The sequence below is a fragment of the Leuciscus leuciscus genome (assembly GCF_965113295.1).
Source record: "Leuciscus leuciscus genome assembly, chromosome: 9".
Lineage (NCBI taxonomy): Eukaryota > Metazoa > Chordata > Actinopteri > Cypriniformes > Leuciscidae > Leuciscus > Leuciscus leuciscus.
In genome coordinates this window covers 13,612,643-13,637,345 of record NC_138733.1, presented here as the reverse complement: position 1 = coordinate 13,637,345, position 24,703 = coordinate 13,612,643, and the positions used below count along the sequence as shown (strand labels likewise).

Here is a 24,703-nt window from a genome sequence, read left to right as displayed (position 1 = left end):
AGCAGATTGTGAAATACTCAGACCGACCCATCTGGCACCAACAACCGTGCCACGATCAAAATTGCTTAAATCACCTTTCTTTCCCATTCTGACATTCAGTTTGGAGTTCAGTAGATTGTCGACCAGGACCACACCCCTAAATGCATTGAAGCAACTGCCATGTGATTGGTTGATTAGATAATTGCATTAATGAGAAATTGAACAGGTGTTCCTAATAATCCTTTAGGTGAGTGTACAATCAGCCATCGCTAGGAAATACCTCCTGAACTTTTTTGACGGCGATCATCTGTGAAATGGCTTGGTCCTGCTCGGTTTTCGTTGACTTTGAGTAAAACAATTGAACGTTTTTCAAAAGATCCCCAGGGGTTAACGTGTCAGCGTGACTGAAGTTTGATGCTGTCGTGTCGTGTGAGAACAAACAACAGCCGGCATTTTTCCTCCTCCCGCGTGCCTCGTCTTCTTAATCTCCTCACGTAAATGATTAGATTTCGATGGCTTACGTTTCTTCCCTACCGCAGAAACCACCACAGGTTCATCAATGCCGTTTGATTGTTGATCAAAAAGTACAAAGTAGATAGGAAAAACTAGGATGCCGGGTGTATTCAGAGCGCCGCCGTTACTGTTTACAATGCGTGGAATGGTGCGCTGTGATTGGTTGAGCGGATTTATCGCATTCTGCAGAGAAAGGAGACTGCCGTTTGTCGCGGTTTGGAAAGAAAGGGAGAAAATATGAGAGAATAACACGGCGGATATCGCATTTTACGTAAAATTTTCAATATCGACCCTATACAATACTGATTTTTGCGGGAACTCAATTTTTTTAAAAAATGGCGTTTATCGCGTTTTGGAACCAAACTCTTCAAATGAAGAACAAGGAAGAACAAAAAAAGAACATACAGTACACAAGAGTATATACAAGCAAGAGTTGGTTGTTAGTCCTCAGCATCTCCAGACTAACAATGAACTCAAAACTGTCCTGTTACTATACAGTATAGCTAACATTACAACAAAAGCATATCTTTGATCTGTGAAACAGCAAAACCAATGTTACTCACGTATGGAGCAGAAACAACTCGATCTGTGCGTCTGTTTTCAGGTATTTCCGCTCAGGTCTCTCCAGCACTGGAAAGCTTTTCTAATATTAAACTCTGTCCTAAAGCTCTTGCCTGATCATAACTCTTCTTTTCCCAGTGATATTCCTCTGACCTTTTCTCTTTTGTAATGTCTCTCAGCCATCTCCCTTTCTACAGTCTTTGTTTCTTCAAATCTCCCTCTTGTTCTCTCTATCTCTCCTCCCCCATCATGAGTGGACACGCCCCCTACTGCTGATTGGCTCACTCTCTCTCTCCTCCCCCTTCATGAGTGGACACGCCCCCTACTGCTGATTGGCTCACTCTCTCTCTCCTCCCCCATCATGAGTGGACACGCCCCTACTGCTGATTGGCTCACTCTCTCTCTCTCCTCCCCCATCATGAGTGGACACACCCCTACTGCTGATTGGCTCACTCTCTCTTTCCTCCCCCATCGTGAGTGGACACGCCCCCTACTGCTGATTGTCTCTCTCTCTCTCTCTCCTCCCCCATCATGACTGGACATGCCCCCTTTTGCTGATTGGCGCTCTCTCTCTCTCCTCCCCCATCATGAGTGGACACACCCCCTATTGCTGATTGGCTACAAGGGTGTTTCGCTGCTCAGCCCAATCCACTTTCATCGGTGTTTCTCAGAAATCACTTACTGCACATTTAAGCTTGAAAATGACACAAAAGCTCCATAGTGGAGAAACAAACCAAAATTAAATTTGTTATAAAAAACTTCTTTTGCCTCCTCTTGTAAGAAGTATCGTGAGCACATCAATTGTTTTTAGTCGAATATTTTCTGTGAATCAGTTGTTCCGATTCGCAAAACATTTCTGAATGATCTGGTTCAACTCACTGAATCAAGGATTTGGTCGCAGTGATTAACAGCACACAGAGGACCAGATTTTCAGTGAATAGCTTCTTAAAGTTTGATCGCAGTCCTCATAAACTTTCATCATGGAAAAGAGTGGCCAAGCTATTCATCAAAATTTTACCTTTTGTGTTCCACAGAAGAACGAATGAGAATTTTTGGGTGAACTTATCCTTCTACACATTCAAGGCAGGTAATGGCAGCACTAGCTGTCTAGCGCACTAAGCTATCCGCAGTGGGGTCTTAAGATGCACAACTCCAGGTGGCGATTTATTCAGTAGAAGTTCAGAGGCGACCGGATTCACCCTAGTCTGCGGTCGCTCACTCAAAGTTAAACCCAGGAGACAAATAAGCCTGCCGCAACCCCTGCCGGTTTTAAACTTGTTGTATATCGCCAAGAATTGAGTGACTTTGGTCCTCGCAGGGCTGTGAGATATGACAGATCTTTGGTAGCTGTTCAGCATTCGTTTGTAATGATAAATCCCCCCCACCCCTCCCTCCTGCTGCCTATTGAAAGTCAGGATAGAACATTGGCTTTGAATTGATGTTGCTTGGGCTCCAAATCTCAAAGCAGAACGACATGCTGGGGATGTTTCTGTGATCCGGCTTGAAATAAACACCAGTTTGCAACTCCTCAATTTGACCACATGGGGAGGTCATATGGCGGTAATATAATATATATATATTGGATGATATATACATTGAATGCCCAACACAATATTCCCTGAATATTCAATGGCTACAGAAAATGCATTCTAAAAGCTTTTTCAGTAACATTAATTTATTTAAGCATCATGAAGATGTCAATGTGTATGTAGAAAACAATATTTTTCCAAAGCTTATGAAATATAAGATAAAAAAAAAAAGGTTTTAAGTGATGCACCAGTAATGGCATTATGGGTAATTGAAAGAAATGAGGCAGCAGCAGTAAAAAACATCAAGTACTAAATTGTTTAACTTATTACCTGTAATATGTTTTAAACATATAAATGATTATATGTTTATAAACTTATCCCATCTTTTGTTTTAAATTAGATTTGTATATTTGCTTTGTGGTTGCTTTGAGTTTTCTGGTTGGTTACTAGGTGGTAACTTACTGGCACAAGTCTCTATAGCAATGTGTCCATCCAAGTTGCAAAAAATTTTAATATTGCAAAAAACAATTTGCAGAAAAAAACAGCGTTTCCATCCCATATGTTCAAGAGCACAAAATCTTCAGGGGAAATTTGTGCAAAATGGAAATGGAAGCTGTAGCTACTGTGCCTCTTTATTAAATGTGATAAATGACTTCCAGTTTAGAGCATGCAGACTAAGTGCCTTAACAAAAAAAGAGATGGAGAAATCTTAAAGAGAAAATTTATTAATGTCATTAATTACTCACCCTCATGTCGTTTCAGACCCATAAGCCATTCGTTCATCATCGGAATACAAATGAAGATATTTTAAATGAAATCTGAGCCAGTTCTGTACTCTCCATTGACAGTCTACGCAACTACCACTTTCAAGCCCCAGAAAGATAGTAAAGAAATCATTAAAATAATCCATGTGACTCCAGTGGTTTAACCTCAATTTTATGAAGCTACGCAAGTGCTTTGTTTGTGCAAATGTCCACTTTATATACAAAATATTAATCTCTGACGTGCATTGTGTCTTACTACCTATTTTGGAGCTTGAAAGTGGTAGTTGCGTGGCTGACAATGGAGTGACCGAAATCTCTCAGATTTCATTAAAAAGAGCTTCGTTTGTGTTCTGAAGATGCACGGATGTCTTACACTTTTGGATGAGGGCGAGTAAATGATGACAATTTTTAATTTTGTTGGTGAACTAACCCTTTAAGAAATCAGTCCTACAACTTGAGTAGTACAAAACCTTTCCTCAACAACCAACACCATTTAACACATAATTTATGTACAGCGCGATGGTTACGGTTCATGTACTTCAGTGTGGTTTGTAATTGCGTGTTCCAATATCTAAATTGAATGGTATCAAGTAGGGATGGGGCCGATCCGATCCAGTATCGGTATCGGGACCGATACCAGCGTAATTCACGTATCGGATTTTCCCGATCCAACCTGCGGAGATATCCGATATCCTTGAGTCATGTCTGCGCTTTAACGTTGTCTGCTGAAATGACTCCAAAAGTGATTCCCGCCGGCTTGTCTGCTAGCTGGCTGCAAACTGCGGAATGGATTTCCTGAACGGAGGCGCGGCTCAATGAGACACAGAGTTATGAGACACGCCACCGCTCAGGAAATCCATTCCGCAGTTTGCGGCCGCTGTGTGGAAATACTTCACACTGGAAACACCGCAGAGCAAGACAGCAAAATGCAATGTTTGCAAAGCCGTAATTCAGAGCTCGTTGAAGCTCGACGAATGCAATCAAACATTTAAAAAAGCACCACGTTACTGTGCGTTCACACCAAACGCGAATAGCGCGTCAAATTCGCGTCTGCCGCGTCTAGTTGGACGCTTGAATATTTTGAATCCATTCGCGCGCCCAGAGCGAAATTGACGCTCGTAAAAAGCAAAAGTTTGAAGCGAAATTGACGCGCGTCTGAGGCGAAATCCGCTTGTCTGTTTGCACATGGCTGATGTTGATCGAGCATTCATCGAGAGAGTTACAGCATCGGAGCGAGGATCACCCTTTAGATAGTGTGTGTGTGTGTAAGATGTTTACACTTGCACTTTTCTTATATTTCAAGACTCAAGTATTTGACATTTTGGGAATGTAATAAATATTGACATGACCTACAGTTGCATATTTGTTTTCAGAATGGGATTTTTCCTGTTAACAGGATTTACTGTTTTTCTGACTTCCTTTTCTGACCTTATACTTACCATACATGCATAAATATGTAGGCCTACATATCATACTTGCCTGTTGAGAGGAGTTTATTTCAGCATCATATAAAATAAACAATAATGATAATAATAATATTAAAGCAAACACAGCTCTGGTATCGGAATAGTATCGGTATCGGCCGATATCCAAATTCAGGTATCGGGATCGGATCGGAAGTGAAAAAATGTGGATCGGTGCATCCCTAGTATCAAGTGAAAAATGAAATGACTGCCTGCTCCAGCTGAGATGCTCACAACTGTATTTAGTGAATTGTGGGAAGTAACGAGTCAATGCGTCCTATATTAACACGCCGACCCATAATTGGCTAATTATAGCGGTCGTTCCACTGGCGTCTTTTCACGCCGTCCTCTCCTCCTCCTCCTCCTCCAGATCCCAACGCTCTGACGCAACACGGTCCCGACCACGCTCTCATCGGCGGAGTGGTGGCCGTGGTGGTCTTCATCACCCTGTGCTTCATCATCGTCCTGGGCCGATATCTGGCCAGGCACAAAGGTACGGCTTCCCTCCCCTCTCTCTCGCCACCCCCCAACCCCCCCACCCCCTCACCTATAGTGTGCAAAATGCTTCAACATGTCCACTGTTGTACCTTATGTGTCTATGTGACCTATGTGGGACTGTGTGGACAGGGACATACTTAACCAATGAGGCCAAAGGAGCGGAGGACGCCCCTGACGCAGACACTGCCATCATCAATGCGGAGGGGAACCACGCACATGCAGAGGAAAAGAAAGAGTACTTCATTTAGCACCTCTGTTTTCTTTCTGTTCAGTATTGTCACGGCAACACTGCGAGCCAGCAGAGGAGGCGTTATAGCGCTCCGCTCCCTAACAGCACTAGTCTGGTCTGGCTTTGTCTCTGTTTGCGAAAAACCTCTTTAAGGCCAAATTCGACACGCCACCTGCTGAAAAAGAATGTTGCCTCTTTTTAAACGATTCATAATCGTCTAAAAAATATATATATATAAAAAATAATCTAAAATCAGTTGAGTTTGTAACTGTAACACCAGGTCCATTTAGGCCAAGAAACCCTATCCCACCCCTCCAAAATGACCCCCGTTTGATTTGCAAAGTGCCAAAATATACAGACATGTGCTTGTCATGTTTGTTGCTGTGTTTATTCATTTAATTTCCCAGTGAATGCTGATTTCTCAACCACCCTCACTGTGCCTGTTATATACCTTTTTACAGATATTACCAGGGAGCGGCAAGAAATGTGGTTCATCTCAAGTCGGAAAACCTTGGCTTTGCCAATAATTACGCTTTAAGACAAGAATATGTGAGATGTATAATGTAAATATCATGTACTGTCTTTGTTTTTTTTGTGTGTGTGTGAGTGTGTTGTTTTCCATTGTGAAAGTGGGTGTTTTTTTTGTTTTGTTGGAAGTACGCCCTGTAATAAAGAATATACCCAAGAGACACGGACAATTATGTAACATACGGAAACCCGAAACAAGCCGGCAGATTGAAAATGGCAGGAAGTCGATGAAGCACAAATGAGAATTGGTGTGTAGCCATTAGAAGCGAGATTATTTTCTATTTCCATCATACCTGTCTGTATATTCTTGCACTGTTAATATTTCCACCCCCCCCCCCGAGCGTTTATTTCAAACCTGAAAATGTACCAAACATAAGCACAAAGTCATTGTAAAATGTCATTGGTTTAGACAGTCTCAGGATGAAAAGAAGAGCCTAATTGAATTTGTATTTTATCACTCGAGTGAATGCATTTTTGTTCTCGCTTTGTGAATTGACCTAAAGAGCCATTTGTTTGACGTTTGAAGGGAAGTTCGCCATTGTTTCATTTTGTTTCGCTGACCGACCCTTGTTAATATTGCTGTATATTACTTTGCTAAAGTGATTATTGGTGGAATATTGTTAAACTATAGGATCCCATATATATATATATGAGAAAACAAATGTCAAAATATCTATTTCAAGTGTCCCATACATTTAGTTAATATAAGTGAAGAAAATATTTGTTTGTTAGTTTGTTTTGTCCCAACCCAGGGAATGTATATAATGTGTATACTTAAGCATTTGGTAAGCTGTTTATTTAATTGAATTTGAAATCTTTATTGCTCAGTTTAATTCTACATGTGTGCAATTTCATTTTAGCCTCTCTACACTAAGTATGTCCCCACGGATACTTGTCATTAATACTAATTTATTGGGTAAATCTGATGGACAAACACAATACATTATTATTAGTGCTTTTTATAAGCTTGTGAACAGATAGGACCGTTTGTCAGAACAACAATCACCATTATTGCCTTTGTGTTTGCAACAAAACATACAACCACACATTGAAGCTCTGGAGAAAGCATTACCTTCAATGTACATTTTTATGAAACATGTTTCCAGTGTTCATACTTTATTTCACTCTTTATAACATCAACTAGAACTGAGACATTTTTCTAAGAACTTTTTATTTGCCCTATTGTTTTTTTTTTTGCTGTATGGGAAAATGTGTGAGGTTGCTTTTACATTAAATATTCAACTTTTTCAAACTATGCCTCTGTAAAAAAAAAAAAAAAAAAAAAAAACTCAGAGAACTGAGTAAAATATGCACAAACTCGGAATTGTGTTTTCTTCTTCATGCAACACACAAGTGAACACAGAACAGATAATCTTACACACACACACACATATATAGTTCATATGTGTAAATGTATTTAACTTTGAAATGTATTGACAATGTTAGATAGATTAAATATTTTTTTTACATTTTATTCAATTATGTAATTGTATAAAAGTCCTAAATATATAATATATATATATATATATATATATATATATATATATATATAAAATTGAAACCTTTAGGCTACTATATATATATATATATAATATATATATATATATAATTGTGTATGTATTTAAAAAAAAATACTCAATCTCCGAATGCAACGTAACAGGGAGGAGAGTAAAGATGGAAAGCTCCTAAAGTTTAGTTCCATATAAATTCACGGATAATTTGTTGTTTTGTCGTTAGTGAAAATCAATATTGACCTTGTGTTTGAAAAAAGGATCCTCATATAAGAAACGATACTAAAATTCAGAGTCGAATCCAACATTCGGAGATCGACTATTTTTGACTGACAAAATGCCGGCGGACGGAAACAACAACAGCTACAGTGAGTTGTTCAAGACCTTTCTTTTTTAGTAAACTCTGTGTACACAAACAATGTTCTCAATGCTCGAGTTCATGTGTAGAGCCCCTGGTGATACTTCGAGCAAAGTTTCATGTTGTGTCGAGCCTTCTGAGTGTTTTAAAAATAGCGATTTTTTTATGCTATCATTGTAGTGCCCCATGCACACCCATTCAAAAGGCAATTTGACCGAAAACGAAAATACGGTCAATCTTAAAGCTGCAGTCCGCAGTTTTTCCTCTTTGTCGCCATCTCTGTTCGAAATCTGCAATTGCAGTTATTCACGGAATTATCAACTTTACGTGCGGTGTGCCTCGGCATTAGCCTGGTTAAAACCAGACCATTCTCAGTAGTAACTGAGTTATGGTCTGGCAAAGCTTCATTAATAACTCATTTTCAAAGGGGCGTCAACCAGCGGACGTCGCTCAAATGCCTCTGGGCGCAATTGGATAGACCTAAAACCAATCAGAGCGATCGTCATCGTGTAAAGCCATATGCTGCGTCCCAATTCGCCTAAGTTACACTACGCCATAAAAGTATGTACTCTTTTTGTGAAGAAAATGTATTTATTTTTGAATGTATAGCAAAAAAGTAGGCAAGCTTTGGGACATACTACCTCGTCATCTTTATCGGACGGATCTGTCGCGTGCATCCCGTCACGTAAACTGTCCTGTCAATCATCTTGTCACAGTTAAAATCCTCTATTAAATCAAATTTCATTTCCTACCGTTTCGGAGAGAAATGTAGTAGCACGTTCATCTGCCAGTGGGTCTTTCATGGAGACTGTCCTCATGTGTTTGCAATTTTAATATGCATTTAAAAGTTGCTGCGCTTCACCAACGGATGTCGCTCAAATGCCTCTGAGCGCAATTGGATAGACCTAAAACCAATCAGAGCGATCGTCATCGTGTAAAGCCCGCCCCAACGTTTCTGATTGGTGCCGCGATTTCGAGGGATTAGAAATGGCCTTGAATGAGCTCTTTGCCAGACTACTTGCAGAGCAAATCTAAATTTGCCGGAAGTTGTCTGGGTTTTCCCAGGCTACCTCGGCATGGCACAGCGCGGATGAATACAATGTTTTGAGGAGAATGTGCGGCTGTCAATCACCGCGCTGGTGGTATGGATACTGTCATTCCAGATTCTTTCTACTTTTTGGAAGTATGACCAACATAAGAATTTTCACCGGAAAATGTCGTCTGAACAAGTAACATCCACTTTTGTTCTGACAAACTAAGGGGAAAAAAGCATTGCAGTAAATCGAGCCGATTAAATCTAACGATCGCATCATATCACGTCAAACCGTGTAAATTAAACTTAGTTCTCAAATTGTTAATGTTAACAACATCAGCATTGCGTGACTACATTTAATGCCCTTCCGATATTTATCCTTGTATTCGCATGGGCCGGTTGCAGTCTCTTTTTTTCTCAGAAGTCCGAAGTCTTTCGCGTTTTATAACGGGTGAATCTCCAGTTGTCACTGGTGATTGTCATTTGAACCTTTCTGGATCCGCCATCAAATTGATAAGTTTAATTATATCAAGTGCTGCGAGAAAAGGCTATAAATCTCCACCTCCAACATCCTCACACGCAATATAGCCTACTAGCCGAGACTCCTTCTTTATGTGGACAGATGTGACGTAATGACACAAAGACATGCTCGAATTTCCCGCAGAAATCCACCAGTACCACTGGAATTAAAAACATTATTATAAGCTTATACCGTTTAGAATCGAGCTAAGGCAAGCAGATGGTTTTGAACACTGGCTGGTTATGTACTTGCTCCAAAAAATATTTTGGATCATTTTTAACCCAAAAAAGCTACAGACTGCAGTTTTAAAAGTGGTGTTTCCTCGGGTAGATTCACAAAAAGACCCTAGGTTGCATTTTGGCGAGAGTTATGCTTAAATATATGAAGTTAAATGCAATTCTAAATATGAATAATACGTAGGACTATAATATATATATATATATATATATATATATATATATATATATATATATATATATATATATATATATATATTGTATACGTATTATTCACACTTTTTAATAAATATATAATTTTATTTTAATAAAATTATACATGAAATAATTCTGAAATAAAAATGAGAATAAAGACATTCTAAATTCTACAATTCTAAAAATTCTAAATTTAATCTAACATCAATATATGAAGTTAAATACAATTCTAAATATGAATAATATGTACAAGCCTTCACTTCAGTGAATATTAAAGATTATTCCATCATTCCAGCTCAAGAACCTGATTTACATATTAACCTGCTAATTATAATGCAAAAATAAGACTGTATATAATTTATATTTTGTGATATATATATATATATATATATATATATATATATATGCTAATTTGAATAAAATTATACTTATTAAATAAAAATTGGAATAAATAAAATATATGTATATATATATATCACAAAATAATACATAATAAAACATAATTTAGTTTTTTATTTAGATCTATTTAAATATAAATTATATGCAGTCTTATTTTTGCATTATAATTAGCAGGTTAAATGTAAATCAGGTCCTTGAGCTGGAATGATGGAATAATCTTTAATATTCACTGAAGTGGGCTTGTATTGTGAATTTCATGGCTACATGCTGCCATCAAGAGCCTGAAGCTCTCAGCGCACGAGTATGTGGCCATACTTCTTTCCTAAAAGCTTTGTTTATTGTCTCCAACTTAAAGTGGCTTTCTGCTGAAACTTTCAAATCCTGTCCTTCTTCCCACTGTACCATCATGGCTACAGTTTTACATAATCCATAGTGCGAGTTTGAGTTGCCAGAAAAATTACAGGAAAGGATTTGAGGGAGATCAGAACATTTCGGAAGGAGCAATGCAGTGTGTACAGCCTTAAATCTAGACCGAGGCTTAACACAATAACCGACACAAAACCATTACATTTCTCTGCGCTCACAAAGATTGTATGCTGTATGTTTAAATGGTAGATATTGCTGGTGGGTCAACTTCAATTGATGGAATTAGCCTTTGAAACTGAACAGGCATTACAACACAACAACTCAAACTAATCTATTTTCAAATGGGCTTTTACATCTATGAACCAGTTTGGAGTTGATGATCATTCAGGCGCTCAGAGGGCTCTGGGCCAATTAAAAAATGAAGCTAAATCACACTGATTATACACAGAACATGAGCTATTGCAGTTGTTGATTATGTTTAGTAGTAGAATTACAACCTACTAATTTCATCACAATCATTATAATCCTAAAAATAATGGTTATCTTGGTTTTGTCAAAGGAATGAGTCTGCATTTAGCTATAGTAGTTGTTGTTAGTTATAAATAGGCATACAGTATATCTCAGTAACCATGAGGATTTGATTTAGAAAATGTATATTTTCTCAATAGGAGTGGTTTTGTATGTTAGTTTCAAACATCTATTCAAAGATTCCAATCATTTTTATACATTTTATTAACCAAGCTAAAATTGCTGAAACCTGCCATCTGCGTAACATCCCAAGAGGCTTAATTATTAGGATTGATATTTTCCCAGTGCAGTGAACATGGAATATTTTTTTGGCCTGTTACCAATTTGCTGTTCGGCTGTAATTTGAGATTTCAAAGCAGCGGTGAGGCCAGAAATCTCCGAGTGGGTGGATCTTTGTGAAACAGGGAGGACTTCTATATTCTGTGCCTCTATCCAATGATGTTATTTACAATTATATCAATGTTTTTGAACGAAAGAACAAGCCAATTCAGACATTTACTAATGAATTATAAACAAAAAAGAATAGGCCTACTCCCTACTTTATGAGTCGAAGACATGATACAATAAAAGGTATGAAATGCCACATATATAGGACTCGCTAAATCTGTTCATTTACAAGAACCATCAGGATGAACCAGTTCACTAGAAAGAATCAAACTTTCCAAAGCTACATGTAAGAGAAAGGTCTGTTTAGGACGAACCAATTCTGTATAATGAATCGCACTTTCCAAAGGTATGAGAGAATGAGGGCTGTTTAAAGACACCATGAAATCAAAATGGACAGTTCTTGTTCCTTTATTATAAATGATTTATTTGTGCACATCATTATTTTCTTATCCATGTGCCCTCATAAATCAAAATAACTTCCCCCTCCCTCTTGCAGTGACTTCTCTTCTCTGATGATGTGTTTACTGGCGAGAGGGCGGGGCAACCTGTCACTCACATGAGATCGACCAATAGCAAACCAAAACCACCCAATCAATTCCCCATGGACAAAATCAAGTCCCGGCCTAAGTTTTTTCTTGGTTGAGAAGCTTTTTCCCTTGCATATACATCACAATAGAGAAGAAAATACTTTCACAACTTCAGTTTCATGCCGAAGCGGATTCGCTCGCTCGGCAGCAAAGTAATACAAATGTGACATTAAAAACTAGCCTGACTACGTCAGACTTCGTACTTCCGCTCAATTTCAGTTCGCTTCTGTACTCAGTCTGAGAGAGCGACCTATCTCTCAGTTTTCCTCCGGCCTCAAAACAGCCGGCCAATCAACGAACAGAGGGCGGGCTGAGAGCCGTGACGTAGACGCTGATTGTACCGTGGATGCGTAGATTTACTTCACATAATCTGCAAAAGTCGTTCACAGCCATGTTCACTCCGGTATTTCGCTCGATGGTTTTGTTTACGCATCATACATGTGTTTACAGTGGAAGTTCGATGCAGTGAAGTTATCACGTCATAACCATAAATGTTTGGTTATGACGTGTGTTATGCGCCTGTGATTGGCTTATGGGTAACCAATGATTTTAAACTTCAGACAAGTGCCCCCAACCCCCCCCCCCCCACCCCACCCCCCGCGAGAAAGAAAACGCTTTTCAATTATGCCCTTCCAGAGTTTTGTTAGTCCAGGCTAATTAAAAACAGCGATCAATTCGCTTTACTGCTAATCATTCCGCATGCTGTAGAAATAGTGGCCGTGCGTCTGCAGGCACGAAACAAAATGATTACATGTATATTTTATATTACAAACTATTCACTTACGAGTCAAAACATCACTACCTCTCAGGTGAAGCTAATTTCATTGATTATCTCCTAACAAGGCCACATGTCAAGGTCTGGTCAGCGAACAATCTTTTTTTTGTTGTGGAAAACATGTTGGATGCAGGAGAAATGGGCATGAAATAAACATCTGAGGGACTTTGACAAGGACAACATTTTTATTCCTCAGATGACGGGGTCAGAGTATCTCTAAAACGGTAAGGCTTTGTGTGCCGCTCCCGGTCAGCAGTGGTGAGAATTTACAAACAGTGATCAGAGGAGGGACACACAAAAACACCGGCGACGGTGTTGGACGCCTAAGGCTTCTCGATGCGCAAGGGCAATGGAGGCTATTCCGTCTGGACCAAACTGACAGGAGGCCTTCTGTGGCACAAGTCACACTAAATTTGTGACACATATGGGAGGAATAAGTCACAACACACAGTGCATCGCACCCTGATGCATGGGGCTGCATACCGTTCAGAGTGCCTATGATGACCCCTGCACCGTCGAAAGCGTCTACAATGGTTACATGAGCTTCTGAACAGGACCTTAGAACAATGGAAGAAGATCGCCTGGTCCAATGATTCACAATTTCTTGTACATCGCATGGACGGCCATGTGCTTGTGCATTATTAACTTGGGGAAGTGATGACACTACATTGCACAGTGGGACGATGATAAGCCGGTGGAGGGAGTGTGATGATCTGGTCAATGTTCTTCTGAGAAACCCTGGGTTCGGCCATTCATGTGGACATAAATTTGACACGTGCCACCTACCTAAACATTGTTGCAGAGCAGGTACAGCCCTTCATGACAATGATGTTACTGGTGAAAGTGGCTCTTTCAGCCGGATAAAGCTCCTGCCACACTGCACACATTCTTCAGGAATGGTTTGAGGAACATGATAAAGAGTTCAAGGTGTTGCGCTGGCCTCCAAATTCCCCAGATCTCAATCCAGTTAAGCCTCTGTGGGATGTGCTGGACCAACAAGATCAATCCACGGCGGCTCCACCTCACAACATACGGGACTTGAAGGATCTGTTGCTAATGTCTTGGTGCCAGATACAGACACAGGACACCTTCAGGGGTCTTGTAGAGGCCATACCTCGCCGGGTCGGTACTGTTTTGGCAGTACGAGGAGGACCAACAGCACATTAGGCGGGTGTTCAGAATGTTTTTGCTCATACACAACATGTATTTTGTGACTTTTGATGTTGTTTTGTTTACACACAATTAGCATATTCTGGCAGCTTTCATTGTGTGGACCAATCATCAATGACCCTTTGTACCACTGTTTCAAAGCAACACAATCATTGGATAGAGAGAAAAATTATTTGAAAACTAATCCAATAACAGATCGAAACAACAACAACAGCCGATATAAACCAGCACTTCTATATCAGCATTTCATTTCTCATTGCATTGTATAAATATGCGGCTGTGGTTTCATCAATGATTATATGCGGAGTATCCCTTGCTGTCACTGTATGGCATGTTGGCTACACCACTGGAATATTTCTAAGCACTCACCTCATTAAAGACCTTTGAGAGGAAAACAAAACCAAATAAATTTGGAGATCTTTAGTATGCATGGAGGAGGTAAACAAATGGGATCACCTTGAAAGGACAATTAAGAACCAAGCTAAGAACCTGTCGGGCCACACAGAGTAATTACAACTTAAAAGATAAATGATTGAGTTTTTAATGGTGTTCTGAATCTAGTTAGTTTCAACAAAACAAGGTAAGATCAATACGCTCACAGAAGACCACAAACGTAGCCAATTGGCAAAGTTTAGCTTTAGAATGACGGAGTCTGAACTGGCATGGCGACCTTGAGCAGATGGACCAACAGAAAATGGGTTGATCTACTGATTAAAACCAATGTTCCCTAGACATGGAAGATTATTTAAATTCAGTGCAGGAGGGCAAACCAAACACAACTTTATCTTTATCTTAATAGGGAGCTTTAACACAAATTCACTAAGACAAGGTTGCTCAAGATGGAGATTTATCTTCCTGCAAAGGACAAAATTGATTTTTAAGGTTTGGCTCTTTCCAGCAAGCTAGAGACTCCAACCCGATTTTATGCAAAAACGTACTCTTTTACAAGGTGGCAAATTCGTATGCATTTCTGTGATTGATTTGTATGAAACCATGTATAATTTAACTCTATGATTTTTAGGGAAAAAGCATGAAGGTTCGCCCCTAAAACTAACTCACTGGGCCGTAAGCAGATCATATTAAAAAAAGAAAAATTGAGATTATAACTGTTCAAACGAATTTTATTAGTGGAAACAGAATAGTTAGGCTAAGTTGTTGGAGATTCATATGTCTGTGATGTGGTCTATTGTGTCATAGAGTAGCCTAAATGTTGGTTACAGGGAGAGAAGATGTGAAAGCTGACTAACCTGGCCTCTAATACCACTTGTTGATGCCAAAAAGCCTTGCTCTGTCAGTGGCAGAGAGAAAGGTAGCAACATCTCTGGTCTTCCCATGTTGCTTATTGCTTATCGGATGACAGTATTTAAAACCACGTAGGGTTAGGCCTACTTGTGTGAATGTGCTATACATGATTATTCTGACCTCTTGTGGTGAAGTAACTCAACTGCTGACAACCACTGGATTCAATCACATCTTGAGAAATGTTCCCATTTTGGATTTTTATTGTGAATTTGGACGACTCTTTTAAAACATAAGCATTTATGTCGAAACTGGGTCACTATTGCACAATTTCTCTTCTTCGGAAACTGATCATTTAAAACAGGGCTCCGAGGAAAACATTAACAGAGAGGATGGTGAAATCAGTGTGTTTACGAAACCTTACCGTGATCTCACTCAATTATATGCATCAACATTCACCTCTTCATTTCTAAAAACCAAGCTATTCTTTGCCTTAGACTGACTGTGCTTACATGTACAGCCATTTCATGCATTACATTTTGAAAAGGTTGATTTATTGGTTCAGTCTCTGTTTGCACATTACTTTTAGCAAGCACCACTGCATTTACACATTTTAGTGAAAAAAATTAGTATTGACATTTTATTTGCTGCTATTTGTTAAATATGAATCAAATAGTGAATTATACAGTGCATTCTAGGCTTACATGACAGTATTTTGGTTACAGGGTTAAAACAAAAAAAGCCAAAAAATAGAACATTTCATTGACGCTACAATGGCAAAATGAACAAGTTATATTTTTAGACTAATCCAAGCATTAAAGTCAACATGAAACGACATTCACATCCATTTTACTTCCATAATGTGAAGTACAGTTAAACAGGGTTTTTGACAAAAAAAAAAAAAAAGTAGGTCAGAAATTGATTTTATCCTCAGTACATGAAAAGTGAGCGTTCTGTACCACACCGAGAGTTAACAATGCCGGAATCCGACAGCCAATAGGCTGCACGACCTAGATGACATCAGCTGAAAAGGGTATTACATGTTAATGAAATATTGCAATACAAACTTTTCATTGAAGTAATGTGGAATGAAGAATCATCATGCACAATAAGACCATAAACGTATTAAAGTAAATAGGATTAATTATGATTTTACGTTGGCCTTTTCCAAACTCAGTCCACTTTAGCAAGCAAAAAGTGAACAGTATCTAAAAATTTTTTTTTACATTTTTTTGCCTAACCTTAGAGAGACTATGGATTCTATGTAGTTTTCACAAATCCTACATGATATGCATGAAAACGTACTTGGCAGTTATTTAAAATGTTATTATATCTATGACATATGCATATACGGACACTTAAAAAAACACAGATACATATTTAATATAGAATTTTCATGCCGATAATGATAAAGACGTATTAGGCTAGACTGGAATGTACTTGTATGCTCTACATCGCATAACAAAATCATAAACCATTAACATAATAAAGAGAATTACTATGATTGTCCATAGTGGCAGTGTAAGTGAAATAAATGCTAGCACTGGAAATTAATCCATGAGTCATTCCCGTTATATAGTACATTTTCAAGTCTCCATTATACAAATACTGTCCATAAGTCTATATTTGGATACAACTGAAGTCATATTAGTTTGTTTTCTTTAATCACAATATTACAATGAATGCCCTAAAAATGTATTAAGAAATTGTCCAGATGTTTTTCTTTCTTTAATCAAAATGCAAAATTTGGGGATGTTTTTTTAACTGATAATCTTAGATACTGTATTTCCTGTGTCCTTAATATCACTTTCCACCCTGTTAGTCTTTTGAAAAATCCCTTAAAAAAAAAAAAAAAAAAAAAAGCCTGTTCCTTAATGACATTATTGTCCAGGAAGTGACATCATTTTGGGTGGGAAAACAACAGCATAAACATGAGAAAGTATTAGCAGTTCATTGGATAAATTAATTGATGCATTGTGCTTAAGCTGTTTGTCTTACTTTTCCACCCTGTTGGACAAAAAGAAAATGGTATGACTGAATCAAAATATCAAAAAATGGTTTTAAAATGTATCAATCCATAATAAAGCAAACCATGTATTTCAACCCTGTTATGTTCCATTCTGTAATTCATCTTTTTCCATTGTGTAAATAATAAAAAGTTAATGCATATAAGCTTCAGCAGAGCCTATTTCTGAAATACTTAAAATTGCAACACAAGGGTGTATTCATTTTTAAAGATTAAGAGTTAAAAATGTTCAAAAGTTAAAAATGTGTGGCGTAACAGGAATGACCCCTATGCAAGGAATGAAAGGCATAGTAGCATTTCCAAATTAAACTCCTGGTAATAGTGCAAATTTAGTCACATCCATACCTAAAAACATTACGAAAGTGCTCCTAATAAGAAAGTCATGCTCAAAAGTGTAACTGACGGCAGCAGAAAGGTAAGCTCCTGAGTAAAACTGAAATATCAGCCCATTCCAAGCGGCTTTACTCTGTTGTACATCACGGAGCTGGATCTGTAACAGCGCTCTGAACGGTGTCTTGCAGGAAGGCAGCGGGCGACCTGAGTGCTACTGTGTCTCCTTCAGGACTAGTGTCTGGAAGAAAGGTGCTCGCAGGGACGTCCCGGTCTGGGCCAGCCAGGCTGGGAGAAGCCATGGGGGTCAGGAGGATGGAGGTGGGACAGTCGGAGGAGACGTACCTGGCCAGCGCTTGCAGCTCCTCGGACTGCGGCGAGGTGTCCGCACAGAGGTTCTGGCACAGGCCCGAGAGGTTCTGACGCACATCCTCCAGGCTGAGCTTCAGCTGGTTGCGATCTTGCAGTAATTTCTCCTTCTCGCTCCTCTGGTAAACGTGGAAACAAAAGAAGATCAATTTTAGGATTCTATTCAGTAATTCGCATTCCTTACGGTGCAAAAAACAATCATAACACATGCTGTTGATTTTCTTAATACGTGGAAAACATTACATGTTCACAAAAACTGTGTTGATTGGTTTACTCAATCTCAATTTGAACAAAAGGGACAATGGAAGCAATATAATTGTACACTTTATGCCCATACACAATGTGGTAATGGAAGGGATTTTCAATTTAATTATTCTTGTTTCTAATGGATCCCAGAAACAATTATTGTCAAACTTTTGAAGTCAAAAACCCCACTCAGAAACCTAGAGGTGAAACTCGAAAAATTTGAATATCGTGCAAAAGTTCATTTATTTCAGTAATTCAACTTAAAAGGTGAAACTAATATATTATATAGAAAATTACATTCAAAGTGAGATATTTCAAGCCTTTATTTGTTATAATTTTGATGATTATGAAGACCAATAGAATATTATTCATTGTAATAGAAGTTACAATTTAGTATAATAGATGTTACTTTCATTGTAATTTTTTTTTTATAAAATTACCATTCAATACAAGTAATACAAATTTTAAATGTTAAGAAAATATACATTGGTATACTAAATATGTACAAATATGCATAAATTATGCTATGGGAACAGTTTTATAATAAAATATAATTTACTATTATCAGCATTTAGTATACAGGTGAAATACAGGCAAAAGTTAATTTCTTTCAGTAATTCAACTTAAAGGTGAAACTAATATATTATATAGACTCATTACATGCAAAGTGCGATATTTCAAGCCTTTATTTGTTATAATTTTGATGATTGTGAAAACTCCAAATTAAAAATCTCAGAAATTTTGAAAATGTTCATAAGCTGTAAGCCATAATCATCAAAATTATAACAAATAAAGGCTTGAAATATCTCACTTTGCATGTCATTTTCTTTATTGAATGGTAATTTAATTAAATTTTTTTACAATGAAAGTAACATCTATTATACAAAACTGTAACTTAATTTTCATTTTCAAGGTGATTCCAGGCATCACCGCTTTTATAGTCATAGTTCAATATCACAATAATTGTTATTGAGAATTTTTTTTGGTCCCAATGAGTGTGCAGTGAAAATTTGGTATCTAATCTGTAAATAAAGCCAAACAGAGAACAAATATAACAAAATAATCCTCAGATGCCATGTGTGCATTAATTCGAATTAATTAGAATTATCGAACAAATGAATTAGCTGAAGTTATTACTCCACCAGCTGTGTGACGTCATTAACAACTCTTTATTGTTGCCCAACTGCGGTTCAAATGACGGACAGTTACTACTTGTTTTCAGGAAACAGTCTTGACAAGCTTGTTCATTCCTCCAACGAAGCATTATACTTTAACGAGTCAACCTTGAACCCTAACAGATTCAAAGCCATTAATTTGAGAGTTCAAGACTAAATCTTTTGATTAATTCACTCTCATTTATCTCTATAAGTATCTCTCATTTATCATTCCTTTGTAAATGAGACTACAATGATCCTGCTGCCAGTTGTTTGATTGCAAAAACAGTGGGACTCATTCACTAAGCTTGCGTACGCACTAATTCATGTGTGAAATCTGTGTATGAAAATTTTCACGAACAAACCATGATTCATTAATAACTTTCATTCTAAAATTGATTCTATATACAAAAAAAATGTTGAAACAAAAAAAACACAAAAATCACATGCTTGGTGGCCTTATAAACATGTAAAGATAACAATTTAAACAGATATAAGTCTTAAATACACACACACACACACACACACACACACACATACATATACATATATTATATATATATATATATAATGTCTGTATAAAAGGTGTTTATTGTGTTTAAAGTTGTTTTGAGGATGGCACTTTTGACATTGCTCGAGGATCTTGTTGTGTGTGCTCTCAGGCGAGAACGCGTCTTTATGCCCAGTACACATTGTACGATTTTGGCCTGTCCCACACGAAAGATGACCAATCATGGAAATTTCTGTGGTCGTGGCTCCTAAACTGTGGTCCTACGTCGTACAGTGAGAGAGGCTCAAAGAGGTTGTCGTCTCACAGAGTGTTTGTTGCTACGACCTACGTCTACTGACTAGCCAATAAAACTGCATCATGAAATAGCGTATTGATCAATGTGACATGGTGCTAAAACTTAAAACTATTTCCTCGAACTCCATTTACAAAATTGGCATGCCATGTTGGCCTCTTTTCCCTAGCCATATTCTCCACTTTTGCTTCCTCCTTTTTTTTTTCAGCGCTCATAAAAACCACAATTGCCAAAAGTGCGATTCATCTTGCTTATTCGTTTACCACTAGTGCATGCTGATGAAGTTTTATTATTCTATACTAACTTGTGTCATAGCCCACGATTCAATAGGTGTCATCATCGTAGAGTCTACATACATGTCGTACCCAAGTTTATCAGATCCATGTTTATCGCTCAAATAACATTCACAAAATGTCGATATAAAAACAGATATACCAGTTTCTTGATGTCTCCCTCCAGCCAGTAGATACAGTCTAGCTTCCTCTTGCGGCAGCGCTGTGCAGCCACGCGGTTCTTACTGCGCCGTCTCACATCCTGAACAAACTCCAGCTGTTCCGGGGTCAGTTTCTCCCGTTTCAACATCTGCAGGAATGCCCTCCTGGTCATGCTGGAAATTTGCTCCACTGGGAATGGCAAATCCACCTGGGAAGAAAACCTTGATGTCAACACTGAATTATGGAGGAGGTTCAGCCTAGAGGTTGGTTACATTTTTTTTAGCAGAGCCTGAAACTTTTATTTGAAGCATGTCAGGGAATCTCAACCGAGTACAAAATATTGGTGAAGTTTGCAATTTGGCACCAAACTCCTCCTCTAACTTCATAAAGTTATACAACCGTGAGTGCTAGCATGCTCACCTCCTGCACTGGTTCACTGCCACCACATTGCGCACAGTCTCCATCCGATTCACACTCAGAGTTTTCCCTGGAGTTAATTGGGGACATGCAGGAACTGTCTCCAGTGTCTTCATTGGACAGAGTGTGTCCCCCGGAGGTCTGTCTGTCAGTGGAGCTCAGGTCCCTCAGGAAGGGACAATCATCGGGCGCAGCTCCCAGATCCAGATGCTTCAACCAGTGGAAGTCCGAGCCGTTTCCAGCAGACGACTGGTCGATAGAGTCCAAAGGTAGCGGCTCATTTAACGTGGAGCTCAAATCCGGCCAAAAGCCCTTCGCGAGATGCTCAGCCACTTCCCTTTCCACTATGCTTCGTTCGGTGAAGCCATCTTTGGGGGACAGTTCAGAGAACGTTTGTTTGTTGGAATCAAAGACCTGGTTGTCGTCGGTGCCAATGCTACTGATGTCTGGAGCGCTGGAAATCCCGTCCAAAACCCCGCTTGACTCCACAGAATTCAGAGGACACAGTTGGCTGCAGTTGGCGGGCGGCATTAGAGACCCTTCGAGTTGGTCAAAGTGGCCATCGGTGATACTGGCTATGTTCAGGTCTTTATCAGTAGGTGGTTCACAACGTACCTCCATTGCTAGTTCCTTCTGGAATTGTTCCTCCATAGCTAAAATGTCCCCACCACAGCCAACCGAATGCAGTTTCTCATTATCACTGGTGCTCGAAGTGGACAGGAAAGGACACACTTCACCGGCCACCACAGAAGAGGAAGGCAACTGTGGGCCACAGTTCTGCAGGCAAAACTGGTCTTGGCCATCACCCATGTGGTATGAAGAGCTTCTTGCGTACAGCGGGGATGAATCTAACTGCATTTCTTTGCCACTGGAGATCGGTGGACAGTCTTTAGGACTTCCTGCAGAGGATGTTGCAGATGCAGCCTGCATGACTGTTCCTGCATCCTGAGGTTCAAGATCTTCTCCAGTTTTAGGGTTTTGGTCACTAGGACTGCAGATGGCTTGGGATTTCTCACTGGATTCTTGGCTCTTGCTTTTCCCCTTCACTTTTTTTGAGGTTCCACCACCCTCAGAAAACTTTGGGACGAGGAATTCAAAGCAGGCTTTATCGAGGTTTTGAAATCCAAGAAATTCGGCACATCTGTGGATCTCCAGGATGTTTTCTTTCGTGAAGTGAAGTTTTGCAGTGTAGGCAAACTGCAGAAGAGGCTCAAATCCCTCCACAGTGACCTTGGGAGATTAATGATCTAGTCATGATTACTGCATGAATAAATTATTTACAAATCGCATTATTGGGTTATAAGCTGTAACATTGTTTGCTTAATTTAATCTCAATGTATAAGGCCTAATTTGACAGCAATGCACTGTAAACCATTTTCCAAGCAATAGTTCACGCAATAATGAACACTATGTCATCATTTGCTCACCCTCATGTCGTGCCAAACTCGTATGACTTCCATCGTACACTCGAGGAAAAGTTAGTTAGACTTTTCCATATAATGAAATTAAATTAGGATATTTGGGATTATGAAAAGTAGCAAAAAAATGTCAAAAAGAAATGTAAAACTTTTAAATCATGTTCAAGAAATTTAAATTGTGGTGTAAGCATCAAGTAAAAGTAAAAAAAAAAAAATCTTACAATGAAAAAAATATCATTATTTACAAATATCGTGAATTATTAATTCATAATCTTTTTTTTGGGGGGGGAGTCACATGACATTTTACAGCCTGCATTATCATAAAAACAAATTGATCTTGACACACATTTATGATAGTCAACAGAAGTCCTCTCTATGATATAATTGACATTATGACATTAATTTGTAGACAAATATTAATAAACAGTGAAACAGTTTTGTAAAAATATTTTTTCTGACAAATAATAATAATAAAATATAAATGTATATAATTTAATTTAATTATTTTAATAAGGCTGTTTTTCTTCTTTATATTAGGACAGTTGCATCAGTATTAAATGTTTTACTTTTTGCCCCCTAAAAAAAATAACATTTATTTTAATTCAGAAATGATAAACATGGTCATCATAGAAGTACTGTATGTAAGTGTGAATTTTTTATGTATTTCTGGATAGCTGTGCTCAAAAATAAAAATATGCGTCATTTCACAAACCCTCATGGGTTCAATATTTATACATATGTAAATGAGTAAAGGATGACATAATTTTCACTTTGGTTTGAATAGTTTTTTTTTTTTTTTTTGTTTGCTCTGATCATTTTTTATTTACAGGTTTTAATTTATATATGTATCTGTTAAAAATAACAACAAATCATTAAGAGAAGACAGCTTAACCATAGGTTTCTGAAAACCTCCAGCTTCAACCCATCCGTCCACCATATCAAGCATTACCTCATCCGGTAAGCTGACAGTGAGGTTTGGTCGGCTGTGGTTTGTCAGTCTGGTGTAAAAATAGTGGCTGCAGGAAGCCAGCACAGAAGAGTGTGCTCGAAAGCTCCTGCACTCCACTTCAACAGTCACATCACACAAGAGCTCCTTCTGTCTCAGTTCCTCCAGCGAGCGAAGAACATGATGGCTGTGAACAGCGGACTGAAAGGTGAAAACAGAGGTCCGGGGGCCATCCACAGACATGACGCAGGGGTTTAGCTACAAAATAACAGATACATAGACGCAACTGTGTAACAAGGTGGAAATACAGAAAGAGATGCATCAAGTTACACTTGGGTGGAGTGATTTCAAGCTCAATACATGGTGATGAGGGGCACATACAGTTATAAAGATGCATTTACAAATATGCCATGTAGAATACAAAAAGTAAAAAATATATATATAAAGATACCATAATCTTACTTTTCAATGTTTAAACATTTGAGTAAACAGAGTGACTGAGCATGACTCTGCAAAATAAGTATACATTAAAAGCATGTTTTCAGTTCCCTGCTAGACCAAAGATAGCTAATCTCTCTATATAAAATTATTTGTCTATATAATGTGTGTCAATCATATAACGTTAGTTAACAGAATAGTTTTCACTATTGGGGAGTGTTAAGCAGCTGTGTAAACATTTGTTATGAGCTGCCATAAATGCTCATTGCTTAACCATAATACCTGGAAGTTCCGACTTGTCAACATGGCATAATCTTTAAGATGATAAAACAAAAATAGGAACTAGCCAGTGGTTTAAAATGTAACTGACATTGTTTAACCTGTCTTAACGCACGATAATGTTTAAACGCGGGGCTTGTATGTCTGTCAACGAATATAAAACTGACCTGACATATCACTGGAGATCAGAAGCCGTCAAAAACCCCGCTCTGTCCATCGCTTTTCTAGTCTAAAAGTAAAAACGGATTAAAGTTTGACAGCGACCGAACGAGCTCCATAATGCCTGTCATGTGACTGTCCAGTGCGGCAGTGAGTGCGCGTCACACGGTCACACATCACGCACCGAACGTACTGCGTCATGAATCCAATAGCCACGCCCACTTATAGCATGTAGAAGCAGATAGATAGATAGATAGATAGATAGATAGATAGATAGATAGATAGATAGATAGATAGATAGATATTTAAATGATGT

The 24,703-nt window shown here is 38.4% G+C and overlaps 2 protein-coding genes across 6 annotated transcripts in view; one reads left to right on the top strand and one right to left on the bottom strand.

Annotated features, from left to right (window-relative positions):
- The window catches only part of cadm2b (cell adhesion molecule 2b), a 237,318-nt gene extending 230,427 nt beyond the window's left edge, over nucleotides 1-6,891 (top strand). For 3 of the 4 annotated variants that reach the window (XM_082181224.1, XM_082181223.1, XM_082181222.1), the window contains 3 exons: nucleotides 5,180-5,302; nucleotides 5,437-5,542; nucleotides 5,998-6,891. In XM_082181224.1, the coding sequence (XP_082037350.1) occupies nucleotides 5,180-5,302; nucleotides 5,437-5,542; nucleotides 5,998-6,103 (335 nt within the window). In that variant the 3' untranslated portion in view covers nucleotides 6,104-6,891. The remainder of the gene's footprint in view (nucleotides 1-5,179; nucleotides 5,303-5,436; nucleotides 5,543-5,997) is intronic. The other variant, XM_082181225.1, reaches the window with a different exon arrangement.
- Nucleotides 6,892-15,613: 8,722 nt separating this feature from the next.
- Nucleotides 15,614-24,546, bottom strand: bach1a (BTB and CNC homology 1, basic leucine zipper transcription factor 1 a). Of its 2 annotated transcripts, none has more exons than XM_082179012.1 (5): nucleotides 24,396-24,546; nucleotides 23,515-23,769; nucleotides 21,151-22,377; nucleotides 20,732-20,938; nucleotides 15,614-18,212 (listed from the first exon to the last, which is right to left on the bottom strand). In XM_082179012.1, the coding sequence occupies exons 2-5, from the start codon at nucleotides 23,752-23,754 to the stop codon at nucleotides 17,871-17,873; spliced, it is 2,016 nt and encodes a 671-aa protein (XP_082035138.1). In that variant the 5' UTR covers nucleotides 23,755-23,769; nucleotides 24,396-24,546; the 3' UTR covers nucleotides 15,614-17,870. The 2 variants fall into 2 exon arrangements, with proteins under 2 accessions (XP_082035138.1, XP_082035139.1); XM_082179013.1 differs by having other exon boundaries at nucleotides 23,515-23,797; nucleotides 24,396-24,545.
- Nucleotides 24,547-24,703: the final 157 nt, after the last annotated feature.